General features: G+C 44.2%; 1 protein-coding gene across 2 annotated transcripts in view; it reads left to right on the top strand.

Annotated features, from left to right (window-relative positions):
• Positions 1–14,027, top strand: part of LOC115138389 (rho guanine nucleotide exchange factor TIAM2-like) — a 116,368-nt gene that overhangs the window by 66,048 nt on the left and 36,293 nt on the right. For both annotated transcript variants that reach the window (XM_029675201.2, XM_029675200.2), the window contains 5 exons: positions 1,183–1,287; positions 1,639–1,717; positions 1,865–1,954; positions 2,087–2,320; positions 9,245–9,348. In XM_029675201.2, the coding sequence (XP_029531061.2) occupies positions 1,183–1,287; positions 1,639–1,717; positions 1,865–1,954; positions 2,087–2,320; positions 9,245–9,348 (612 nt within the window). The remainder of the gene's footprint in view (positions 1–1,182; positions 1,288–1,638; positions 1,718–1,864; positions 1,955–2,086; positions 2,321–9,244; positions 9,349–14,027) is intronic.

Raw genomic sequence — 14,027 nt, 5'->3', positions numbered from 1 at the left:
TTTGGCGATGTCATTTACAAAATAGCCTCCGACACTCTACTCAGCAAATTGGATGCAGTCTATCACAGTGCCATCGGTTTTGTCACCAAAGCCCCATATACTACCCACCACTGTGACCTGTATGATCTCATTGGCTGGCCCTCGCTTCATACTCGTCTCCAAACCCACTGGCTCCAGGTCATCTACAAGCGTCTGCTAGATAAAGCCCCGCCTTATCTCAGCTCACTGGTCACCATAGCCGCACCCACCCGTAGCACGAGCTCCAGCAGGTATATCTCACTGGTCACCCCCAAAGCTAATTCTTCCTTTGGCTGCCTCTCCTTCCAGTTCTTTGCTACAAATGACTGGAACGAACTGCAAAAATCTCTGAAGCTGGAGACTCTTACCTCCCTCACTAGCTTTAATCACCTGCTGTCAGAGCAGCTCACAGATCACTGCATCTGTACATAACTCATCTGTAAATAGCCCATCCAATCTACCTCATCCCCATACTGTATTTATTTATTTATCTTGCTCCTTTGCACCCCAGTATCTCAACTTGCACATTCATCTTCTGCACATCCTACCATTCCAGTGTTTAATTGCTATATTGTAATTACTTCGCCACCATGGACTATTTATTGCCTTACCTCTCTTATCCTACCTCATTTGCACATGCTGTATATAGACTTGTTTATACTGTATTATTGACTGTATGTTTGTTTATTCCATGTGTAACTCTGTGTTGCATGTGTCGAACTGCTTTGCTTTATCTTGGCCAGGTCGCAGTTGCAAATGAGAACTTGTTCTCAACTAGCCTACCTGGTTAAATAAAGGTGAAATAAAAAATAAATCCAGAGTCACATTTGTTTTCCAAGCTAAAGCACCCAATATTTATACAGCAGGTTTTTAAAGGACCGTATTTTCATTTTTGCCATTTTGCGACGCTGGTATTGTCACAGCCCTACACACAGCACAGACACATGTACACACACACACTTTATTAATTCCACAGGTCATACTCGATGCCACTTCATCTTAATCACCTTGGAGCTGTAAGTGAAGACATCCCATGTCACATGATACAACAGCACAGAAATAACCAAATGCCTTTTTTGTTGAGACCAGGTATCTGGCCTAGACTAGTTGTATTTGCTGTGTATTGCTGCATTCAGGGCGTTTGACAGTGTTTTCCTGTCACAGTTGAATCAGCTGGACCCTAGCCTGCACTGCCTCAGACTACACAGATGCTTGGCCCAGAACGTAGAGGTCCGCACCCCTGCACCGAGCGAACTACTACATGACCTGGTGAGAGAACACACTATTCAGCATAATACTTCCCTGGAAATGCATAGAACACTAACGTTGTTTAAGTTGTGTTTAACATCATTGGGGCGGCAGTGTAGCCTAGTGGTTAGAGCATTGGACTAGTAACCGAAAGGTTGCAAGTTCAAATCCCCGAGCTGACAAGGTACAAATCTGTCGTTCTGCCCCTGAACAGGCAGTTAACCCACTGTTCCTAGGCCGTCATTGTAAATAAGAATTTGTTCTTAACTGACTTGCCTAGTTAAATAAAGGTTAAAAAAATAAAAAAATTAAAATCACTGGTTGACGTGTGGAGTTGTGGTTTCTAAGCTGAGTTGTCCCTCTTTTGTGCAGTTGTATGACGAGCTTGAGGTGTTCCTGCTGAATGTGTTCACCCTGCAGATGACCAGACCTGCCTGCACTGGGGACTTTGGTGAGTGTTTTTGCTCTCTAGCAGACAGGGAACCGTATGTGTGTCATTGCCACAGACATCCTATAAATAATTGGCTGTATGTCATTATTATGGTCATTGCATCCTACGAACCATCGTTCTTCTCTCTTCTCTCGTCTCTGTTGTCAGGCTTTGCTGTGACAGGCCACATAGACGGACAGAGAAACAGCCGCGTCTTTGTCAGTGAGGTGCTGTCTGATGGACTGGCCTTTAGTGAAGGTATGTTCACTTGACTTTGACTTCAACATGATTCATATTGAAGTGTTCATACGTATCTCGATGGTACTGTGTAAATATAGTGTGCCCTTATTTCTTCCCGTGTTTGTTGTTTTGTGTTCGTTCCTCTCCCAGGGCTGAGACCAGATGATGAGATTGTGGTTCTGAACGGTCGAGGCGTGTCCACTCTGGACCTGGGTCTGATCCAGATGTTGTTTTCGGAGCAGACCCTCCAGCTGACCCTCAGACGGGAAGCCGCGTCCACCTCACCCCTAAACTCTGGTCCCTCGACCCCGACCCCACTTCCCAACCAATCACAGCTGCTGCAGGACTTCCTGGACACACACCACCGTGCCAAGTCCAGCACAGGTGAGAAGGCCTACATACATACATACATACATGCATACATACATACATACATACATACATACATACATACATACATACATACATACATACATACATACATACATACATACATACATACATACAGTTTTGTTTTTAGTTTTGGCAAGTCGGTTAGGACATCTACTTTGTGCATGACACAAGTCATTTTTCCAATAAGTTTTTACAGACAGAGTATTTAACTTATAATTGACTGTATCACAATTCCAGTGGGTCAGAAGTTTACATACACTAAGTTGACTGTGCCTTTAAACAGCTTGGAATATTCCAGAAAATGATGTCATGTGGATGTATTTCAAGGCCTACCTTCAAACTCAGTGCCTCTTTGCTTGACATCATGGGAAAATCAAAGGAAATCAGCCAAGACTTCCAAAAAATTGAAGACCTCCACAAGTCTGGTTCTTCCTTAGGAGCAATTTACAAACGCCTGAAGGTACCACGTTTATCTGTACAAACAATAGTACGCAAGTATAAACACCATGGGACCATGCAGCCATCGTACCGCTCAGGAAGGAGACGCGTTCTGTCTCCTAGAGATGAACGTACTTTGGTGCGAAAAGTGCAAATGAATCCCAGAACAACAGCAAAGGACCCTGTGAAGATTCTGGAGGAAACGGGTACAAAAATATCTATATCCACAGTAAAATGAGTCCTGTATTGACATAGCCTGAAAGGCCGCTCAGCAAGAAAGAAGCCACTGCTCCACCATAAAAAAGCCAGGCTACGGTTTGCAACTGCACACAGGGACAAAGATCATACTTTTTGGAGAAACTTCACAAAATAGATGGCATCATGAGGGAGGAAAATGATGTGGATATATTGAAGCAACATCTCAAGACATCAGTCAGGAAGTTGAAGCTTGGTCGCAAATGGGTCTTCCAAATGGACAATGACCCCAAGCATACTTCCAAAGTTGTGGCAAAATGGCTTAAGGTCAACAAAGTCAAGGTATTGGAGTGGCCATCACAAAGCCCTGACCTCGATCCTATAGAAAATCTGTGGGCAGAACTGAAAAAGCGTGTGCGAGCAAGGAGGCTTACAAACCTGACTCAGTTACTCCAGCTCTGTCAGGAGGAATGGGCCAAAATCCACCCAACTTATTGTGGGAAGCTTGTGGAAGGCTACCAAAAACGTTTGACCCAAGTTAAACAATTGAAAGGCGATGCTACCATATACTAATTGAGGGTATGTAAACTTCTGACCCACTGGGAATGTGATGAAATAAATAATTCTCTCTACTATTGTTCTAACATTTCACATTCTTAAAATAAAGTGGTGATCCTAGCTAACCTAAGACGGGGAATTTTTACTCGTATTAAATGTCAGGAATTGTGAAAAACTAAGTTTACATGTATTTGGCTAAGGTGTATGTAAACCTCCGACTTCAACTGTGCGTACCCACTCACTAACACACACACCCAGTACTGTGACTTTGCCAAAAGGCTGGTATGCATCACTTCACAGGTCTTAACACAGTTACTAGAACTGGCATCAATTGTGTGATGGAGCTCAGCATCAGCTGGTGTACTGTGAAGCTGGGTTGTCACCAACAATCACAGTAGACAGACAGACTGATAATGCATTGATGTTGACCTTGGCTTAGTATTGTATACTGCATCTACTGTTCATTGAGTGCAGTAAACATACTGCAAGTGTTCCTGGCTGTGGCAGGTGGCCGGTGAGAGAGAGTCAGGGTCATACTTCCACAGAATTGCTTCTACTTGGCAGCTACTGTGTGGGAGGACTGAGCCTACTGTCAGCATGTGTGGGTGCCACCAACACGTTCTCTGGAAACAGTCTATCGGCAAGCTGTTGCCCTGCCTTGTTTTTCTCCACCAGTGTGATATCATAATTGAAATGATGCCAGAATATCAGAATAATGCTGATGGGTTCTGTGGAAATTTGTTTTTGGTATGAAATTACCATACCATGTTTTTTTTTTTTTTTTTTTTTGAGACCAGTGTCTCTTTTTCAAGATAGCCCTCCAGTGGGGGCTGTTGAGGGGAGGATGGCCCATAATAATGGCTGGAATGGTATCAAACACATCACAGATGAGGTTTTCATGTGGTTGATATCATTCCATTGACTCCATTCCAGCCATTATTAGTAGCCGTCCTCCCCTCAATAGCCTCCACTGGAGCCATGTACAGTGGCCAGAAAAGGTATGCGAACCCTTTGGAGTTACCTGAATTTCTGCATAAATTAGTCATAAAATTTGATCTGATCTTCATCTAAGTCACAACAATAGACAAACACAGTTGACTTTAACTAATAACACACAAACAATTATATGTTCTCATGTCTTTATTGAACACACCATATAAACATTCACGGTGCAGGGGGGGAAAGTATGTGAACCCTTGGATTTAATAACTGGTTGACCCTCCTTTGGCAGGAATAACCTCAACCAAAGTTTTCTGTAGTTGCGGATCAGACCTGCACAACAGTCAGGAGGAATTTTGGACCATTCCTCTTTACAGAACTGTTTCAGATCAGCAATATTCTTGGGATGTCTGGTGTGAACCGCTCTCGAGGTCATACCACAGCATTTTAAATCGGGTTGAGGTCAGGACTCTGACTGGGCCACTCCAGAAGGCGTATTTTCTTCTGTTGAAGCCATTCTGTTGTTGATTTACTTCTGTGTTTGGGTCATTGTCCTGTTGCATCACTCAACTTCTGTTGAGCTTCAATTGGCAGACAGATAGCCTAACATGCTTCTGCAAAATGTCTTGATAAACTTGGGAATTCATTTTTCTGTCCATGAAAGCCAGCTGTCCTGGCCCTGAGGCAGCAAAGCAGCCCCAAACCATGATGCTCCCTCCACCATAGTTTTCAGTCGGGATGAGGTTTTGATGTTAGTGTGCTGTGCCTTTTTTTCTCCACACATAGTGTTGTTGTGTTCCTTCCAAGTAACTCAACTTTAGTTTAATCTGTCCACAGAATATTTTACCAGAAGCTCTGTGGAACATACAGGTGCTCTTTTGCGAACTTCAGACGTGGTGTCCTCCCATGAACATCCTTCTTGTTGCTGTGCTCTTGCAGTCATCTTTGCAGGACAGCCACTCCTAGGGAGAGTAGTAACAGTGCTGAACATTCTACATTTATAGACAGTTTGTCTTACTGTGGACTGATGAACATCAAGGCTTTTAGAGACACTTTTGTAACCCTTTCCAGCTTTATGCAAGTCAACTATTCTTAATATTAGGTCTTCTGAGATCTCCTTTGTTTGAGGCATGGTTCACATCAGGCAATGCTTCTTGTGAATAGCAAACTCACATTTTGTGAGTGTTTTTTTTATAGGGCAAGGCAGCTCTAACCAACATCTCTAATCTCTTCTCATTGATTGGACTCCAGGTTAGCTGATTCCTGACTCCAATTAGCTTTTGGAAGTAGTTAGCCCAGGGGTTCACAAACTTTTTCCAACCTATACTGTGAATGTATAAATGATGTATTCAATATAGACAAGAAAAATACAGTAATATGTGTGTTATTAGTTTATTAAGCACACTGTGTCTATTGTGGCTAAGTTGAAGATCAGATCACATTTTATGACCAATTTATGCAGAAATCCAGGTAATTCCAAAGGGTTCACATACTTTTTCTGGCCACTGTATATACAATTTCATAGGACAAAAAAACCGAATACGATATAAAACGAGTAAAATACAGCAGGACACATATTGCACAGACAAACATAAACATACACAAAACACAATCAACAAAAACAAACACATTTTAAACATTATATTAAAAAGAAACAAATCAATCATTTAACAAAGGATTTGGTTGACATTTCTCTCACACTCTCTCTCTCACTCTCTCACCCGCACACACAGTCCTCCCTACGTCTGCTTATGTCTGTAGAGATGCGGACTTAGATGATCTGTTTGTCACTTACGCCCTGCGAATGAACCACACACTTCCTGCTTTGAGATTCAAATACTTCCTCAGAACCCATCAGCCCTATTGGCCCTTCAGAGTCAAGTGGACTGAAGTCAGCAGCAAAAAGGTGTGGAAGGCTTGGAACACGTGTGTTCAGGGGAGAGAGGCCGTGTTGTGATAAGGTGGAGTATTACTGAAGGTCTCTGTATTGAAGGCGTAGTTTCCAGGACTGACACGGCGAGGCGGTGTTCTGGAGTAAAGCCTACCTCCTATGCAGCCAGCTGGGATAGTCACAGTTGGATGAGCATGCTTTGGTCTTTTTTAAATTGCACAACATTTCACTTCTCTGGTTGGCGATACTTTCAAAGGTAACGGTATCATAGTAAATGGCCATGTTTTTTTTGCCACACATCTAAATGTATCACGTCTTTTTAAAGAAGTGTCTGTTATAGACTGGAAATGAAGATTGTGTCATTTATTTAGCTGGTGATGCTTCAGTCTATAGTCTTTCTACACTGAGTGGACAAAAAAATGTTAATATTGAGTTGCACTCAGAACAGCCTCAATTCATCGGGTCATGGACTCTACACGGTGTCAAGCATTCCACAGGGACGCCGGCCCATGTTGACTACAATGCTTCCCACAGTTGTGTCAAGTTGGCTGGATTTCCTTTGGGTGGTGGACCATTCTTGATACACACGGGAAACTGTCGAGCGTGAAAAACCCAGCAGTGTTGCAGTTCTTGACACACTCAAACCGGTTCACCTGGCACCTACTACCATACCGTGTTCAGAGGCACTTAAATGTTTTGTCTTGCCCATTCACTCTCTGAATAGCACACATACACAATCCATGTCTCAATTGTCTCAAGGCTTAAAAATCCTTATTTAACCTGTCTCCTCCCCTTCATCTACACTGCTTGAAGTGGATTTAACAAGTGACGTCAATAAGGGATCATAGCTTTCACCTGGATTCACCTGGTCAGTGTATGAAATGGGAAGACTTCCTAATCCGTTGAACACTGTGTAGTTTTGCTCGATAGTGAAATTAGGATGAATTTCCATGCAGCAAGTTAAATATGAGGGTTTTTCTCACCATGCTATTTATACAGATAGGGTTTTCATGTCATTATGCTTCATTTATTCTGAGTATGAGAACTGAGAAGGTTTCTCTTTCGAGTATTTGGGGTGTTGAGTTCTCACAGTTTGTACTAGAGAAGCGGTTCCCTTTCCGTTCCGGTGACCACCGAATCCCCATCAAAAGCTCTTGCGGACCACCATTTGCGTGGTTGCGGAATATTTATAATATAAAATATCTTGCCGTCAACTACTTGAAAACCACTGTACTGGAGAGAGTTAAATACAGTCATTTGTCACTACAACATCCTGAACCAAAACCACAGGCAACACTTCACACTGCAGGACTGGTGATGACATGCAGCAAAATTTACCGAAAACTGTGTAGCCACTGGCTTATCACTTAGTTGAAGATAAAACCATCTTACACAGTGTCGTCGTCCCCCCCCCACACACACACACACACACACTAGTGAGAGATGAGATAGAGGCCAGCAACATGGGTGCAGTTTCCTCCTCTACCTCTAGAGGGGGTGCTATCCCAGTCAGGCTAATGAGGGTGATGAGAGGTAAACTCTGAACCATCCTGGAGTGTGCCAACATCACGCTATACCACTCTATTTTAGAAGGCTGCACCCCTGGTGTGTATTGGAAATGTTCTGTGACATGTTATATTGACTTGAGATGTGCTTGGCAGGGTTATAACAGTCATAACCTGTCATAACCTGAAATAATATGTTTGTAACACTGTCATCAGCCATATATTTACACCTGTTGTGACATACACTGCACGGTTGGTTATGACACCTATATAAGAGGGTTAAAACCAACGTTTATTCAAATGTTTTTTCCCTGCCAAGACGTTTCCTCTGGTTTTTAGGTTGCTTCTTAAGTCCTCTGTTGTTGTTGTAACGAATTATTTACAGTCCTGTTTGTTTCATCATATTTGAAATAGCTTACAGGAAATACACTTTATGACACTGTCAAAGCATTATGACCATCCTGTGTCACTTTACTTAGTGCGTGTCTGACATCAATGTGTGCACAATTACAATAACATTCAATTTAATATGGTCAATTTCAGAAAATTGTATATAACATGAACATAGTGTTGACAAATAGGCTATGGTGTAATGTTTTTTTTGTTGCCATGTGTGGTGGGTTTTGGCACTCTTGTGTAGGTGTCATAACCAGCCGTACATATCGGTCTAAAGATCTAAATATATGTCATGACAGTGTTATGACCATGTTATGTCAGCTGTTATGACATATGATGACCTGGTTATGACTGTGTCAACATGTTGTGACGCTGGGTGTCAAGTAAAGTGTTAACCAAATCTTTATCTCCCAGAATACAATGAAAAGGTCAAGTCCGTTGATTGTGCTCATGTGCTGAGTTGATTTCCCACAAGCCTGTGAGTTTGTTAGAAACAGGGAGGGAGGGTAGATGCCCCTACCAGCCCCAGTAACTGTAATCCGATCTAGCCCCAGTTAATCCAGCCAGGTGCCTTTTTAACCAGGAGCAGCGTGTGGCTGAGCCCTTTCCCAAAATGGGATTTTCAGGAAAGATACAACAAGAGTATATTATCAACAGCTTTCTCCTAAGACCACGTCTAACAAACTAGAGGATTTGTTTTCTTGTCTGACTAGTGGGAAGACCTCTTCTCTGTGATGTTTATTGTGACGGTTGTTAGAATGCTGCCTTCCAACCCGTGGACAACTATGATGGCGTGGTATACTGTTACTAGAGACGTGTTTCTGTTCTGTGGTCAGTAGATGCTGAACTGTAAACATCTCTCCCGCTCAGGGAAACTGGTGTGTGACAGGACTAGCCTCGACGACAACAGCACTTAGCAGTGCTTGTATGAATTGGCCTAGATGGTCAACCCTAGAAAAAACACAGAACATTGCTGTGTCTCTCTCTCCTCAGATGTGTCCTTGGTCCCAGAGGTCCCTGGTGAGTCCCTAGGCTCTGGGCTGGAGAATCGTCTACAACACTCCCGCCACAGCCACAGGGCCATACAACACAGCAAGGTAAGATTGAATGAATGCTGCGCCCGCTGGCACCGCCCACACTGGGTTCAATGAGTCGGCATAAACATACCGAGAGGAAGTCGGAGAGCTCTAGAGATAGAGCGGGGTAGACAGAATAATCAAGAGCTTTGAGACCATGAACCAACACACTACAGGCCCCAAGCAATTTTGAAAAACAGTTACTAATGTACACACTTTATTCGGTACACCGCCCCGCTCACGGAAATGGTTCACTCCTACAAACAGTGAGTCATGTGGCCGTGGCTTGCGATATAAAGCAGACGGGCATCGAGGCATTCAGTTACTGTTCGATGGAACGTTAGAATGGGCAAAACGAGTGACCGAAGCGACTCTGAGCGTGGTATGATCATCGGTGCCAGGTGCACCGGTTCCAGTATCTCAGAAACAGCCGGCGTACTGGCAGTGTCTAGGGTTTACAGAGAACAGTGCGACAAACCCAAAAGACATCCAGTCAGCTGCAGTCCTGTGGGTGAAAACAGATCGTTGATGGGAGAGGTCGAAAGAGAATGGCACGAATCCTGCAAGCTAACAGGTGTGCCACAAACGGCATGTACCACAGTGGATAGGATAGGCTGTTGCAGCTGTCGGGGTAGGTTCCTTGTCAATCATTGGCTTATTGGGGAAATCAGCAATCAGACAATATCATCTTTAAGTAAATCAATCAAACCTTTATTAATGCAATGGGCAGACAGAAGTTGACAATAGAAGCACAGCGCGTATGTCTCAGTAAGTTCTGCAACCAACCAAGGGGCACAGCTGATTATATACGTGATCACTCCCTGGTGGTGATCACCTACGTCAATGTATTTGTGCAGCAATAAGCTGAGGTTACCTTTTATAAAGTAACTTAGGACAGTAGCTTCTCTGAATTCATTAGCATTGTCCACTGTCACACAAGATCAAAATGTCAAAACCAGACACACGCCTAGCACACTCTTGCAACAGCTCGGGCTTAACCGCAAAGACTAATACAGATAGCTTGTGCAAAGTATAGTGGCAGAGTTCAGACACATAGCAACAGTACAAGCATATGAATCACACTAGGTTCCACTCCTATCAGCTAAAAACAAGAAGAAGCTGTTCCAGTGGGCACGCGATCACCACCACTGGACAATTTAAGGAGTGGAAAAATCTTGCCTGATCCGACGAATCCCAGTTCCTGTTGCGTCATGCTGATGGCAGAGCCACAATTTGAAGTACGCATCATGAGTCCATGGACCCATCCTGTCTGGTGTCAACAGTACATGCTGGTGGCGGTGGTGTAATGGTGTGGGTAATGTTTCCCTGGCACATGTTAGGTCCCTTGGTACCAAGTGAGCAACATTTGAACGCCACACCTTGTAGAATCCACACCCCGAAGAATTCTGGCTGTTCCGGAGGCAAAAGGGTAGTCTGACCCAGTACTCGATGGGTGTACCTAATAAAGTATATATTTGTGCAAATTAGTGTGTGAGCTGTGCATATATAAATGTGTGCTTGGAACCCCTCATCAGGGACAGCTGTGGCAGCGGGGCTGAAGAAGTCTTGGCACCACCCTTAAAGATCTCTATATAATTACGCTGGCCTCAGTCTACAGACAGCTTATTACTGTCACACTCCGAGAGAGAGGCCCTTTGTCTCAGTCTAACGCCCATACTGTCAACACTCCCTCTGCCTGCTACTAACCTTCACTCTGTCATTGTCTGAGGCCCCAACACCCTAGATAGACACCCAGAATAGCAGGGTTGGCCATGCCGGATCCTAGCCCTCAGTAGAAGCAGCAGAGGCATTGTACTGAACCTGAAAGCCTGGCCCTCTGCTAGCTCTCTAGCTCGACCCCTGGCATAGAGGGAGAATAGACGTGAGGGCTGTTCTCTCTCTGTAGGTATTAGAATTAGAACAGTAGATTAGTCTGGAGGTTGTTGTTCCTTCCTATCTTGGTAAATAATTGTTGGCAAGCGTTTTTATAATCAAGCCTACCTTTTTAATTTCAAGGAGCTTGTTGTGTGATCATGTTCGGTTTTGGGAGTCCTTAGTGACTTGGTCAAGGAGGGGGACTCTAGGTTATCTCTGTAGCAGGGAAAGGCTAGGTGACGGCTAGTGCACCTCAGCTTTCATCACAGCTCCACTTTTCCTACTGTAAATATGCAAATAGCTGCTGTCCAGTGATGATTCAATTGATGTTTATTTTTGTCCCAGGGAGTTTTTGTTGTTGTCAGTTTTTTTTTTTATATGTAAATAATAACTAATTTAAGTCATTAAAGTCTATTTATGCGTCATGTTTGAAAGCTTTCTGCATTATGGTAATAAAACCGACCGATTTTAGAGATGGGGAAAAGTATCTATGCCAAGCTTTATTATAGGGCTGCATTAATGAGACCAGTCATCTGGAGGGCCAGGTTTTAATGATCCTCACTTCAGTGGACTGAAACGTAACATTGCAGCTCAGAGGAGAGAGAACGATCTGTATGCTGTTTGATGCTCCTAAAAATCTCCCTCTCGAGACTGTAAACACTGGCTGGAAATAGTGAATATCTAGGCTGGCCATTTGCCTGCACCCCTGTGTCTACCACTTGTAGACAGCAGGTTGTCAATGTGTTCCCTATGTAATGCCCCTATCCCTATATACACTGTTCCATTAGACATTACAGTGATACTATGCACTAAACCATATAGGCATGGTATGTCCCAGTGGGCTCTGTTAAGTCTCTGTAATAGCAGGTCTGAGGTCAGTGAAGAGGTGGATTAGAGAAGACCGGCTCCTCAGCTCTCGCTCTGTTTGCCCAGTGACAAGAATGAGTCCCGCTGCACTGGGATCTGCACTGCAGTACCTCTGACTGCTGCTGCTGCTGCACCGGACACAGTGTTTGTCTTCGTACCAGCGGAGAGGTACCGGAGGCTGTGCGGGTGGGCGTGTGTGTAAGTGGAGGGTGTGTGTGTGTGGGGAGGAGTGTTTGTACAATTGCATGCGTGTGTGAACGAGAGATACTGAGACAAATAGGTACCATGCAGTAAAAGCGAGAACTGTGAGATTTTGTTGTGGCAAATCTGATAGCTGTCAAGAACGGTTGGAATTTCGCCTCACTACGGGAGTCAGTTTGTGCCCCGGAGCAGAAACAAAACAATCTAGTCAATGGGTAGAAAATCACCTGTGTTTCAGGCAGAATAAGTGCCCACCGCAGCCTGCCAGCCAGCCTGTGACTGAATGGAGATGGATGGGAAGGAAAGACTCATTTCAAGCCTCTTGTCACAGCATGTAATCGCCTGCCGCGGAACACTGACTGACTTTGATTAATTGGTCTAGTGGATTCCAATTTTCTCATATTAAAACGGTGAGCAGCTGCTACCAAAGCACAGTTAACTCAGTATTTACCCTAGTGCTCTGACACTAGATGAGGTTCCCCAGTGCCATGTTGCCAAGTTGTTGTTGTTTGCCCCCGGTAGTATGGTACTGTAGGTCCCATGGCCTGGAGCAGACTGACACCCTGGCCAGCCCACACAGCAGCAGCACACCTGACTAAGGGAGCTGACACTGAATATCACAGAATATCACCTAGATACTTCTGCTACAGCGACACTGTATACATCAACACCATGACACAACCAAAACTCTTTTTAAACCACATTTTGTTGTAACACCAGGCTGTTGTAGTCATTAATACCAGTGTAATGTTTCTTATTGGACTTTGTGAGGTTGGGATAGTTGACCAGTAGCATTTCATTGGCTACTAGACTACCATGTTTCTTTCATCACATTGCTCCATATGGAATGATGTTGCCTCGGACAGTCACCTTATTATTTAGGACGTCGCGTTAGGTTCCAGTGCTTTAGGTTCCAGTGCTTTAGGTTCCAGTGCGTTAGGTTCTAGTGCTTTAGGTTCCAGTGCTTTAGGTTCCAGTGTGTTAGGTTCCAGTGCGTTAGGTTCCAGTGCGTTAGGTTCCAGTGCTTTAGGTTCCAGTGCGTTAGGTTCCAGTACGTTAGGTTCCAGTGCGTTAGGTTCCAGTGCTTTAGGTTCCAGTGCTTTAGGTTCCAGTGCGTTAGGTTCCAGTGCTTTAGGTTCCAGTGCTTTAGGTTCCAGTGCTTTAGGTTCCAGTGCTTTAGGTTCCAGTGCGTTAGGTTCCAGTGCGTTAGGTTCCAGTGCGTTAGGTTCCAGTGCGTTAGGTTCCAGTGCGTTAGGTTCTAGTGCTTTAGGTTCCAGTGTGTTAGGTTCTAGTGCTTTAGGTTCTAGTGCTTTAGGTTCCAGTGCGTTAGTTTCTAGTGCTTTAGGTTCCAGTGCGTTAGGTTCCAGTGCGTTAGGTTCCAGTGCTTTAGGTTCCAGTGCTTTAGGTTCCAGTGCTTTAGGTTCCAGTGCTTTAGGTTCCAGTGCGTTAGGTTCCAGTGCTTTAGGTTCTAGTGCTTTAGGTTCTAGTGCGTTAGGTACCAGTGCATTAGGTTCTAGTGCTTTAGAATCTAGTGCTTTAGGTTCCAGTGTGTTGGGTTCCAGTGCGTTGGGTTCCAGTGCGTTAGGTTCTAGTGCGTTAGGTTCTAGTGCGTTAGGTTCCAGTGCGTTAGGTTCCAGTGCGTTAGGTTCCAGTGCGTTAGGTTCCAGTGCACAGTCCTCGTGATAGTTTTTCAGCTCCATGAGGGTGTGTAGTAAACCTCATAACTCCCAACAGGAGCTGTACAACTGTATGAAATG

This window comes from Oncorhynchus nerka, linkage group LG12 (assembly GCF_034236695.1).
Source record: "Oncorhynchus nerka isolate Pitt River linkage group LG12, Oner_Uvic_2.0, whole genome shotgun sequence".
In the NCBI taxonomy this organism is placed as follows: domain Eukaryota; kingdom Metazoa; phylum Chordata; class Actinopteri; order Salmoniformes; family Salmonidae; genus Oncorhynchus; species Oncorhynchus nerka.
Note: the sequence above shows the minus strand (reverse complement) of the source record. Positions and strands in the feature narration are given on the sequence as shown.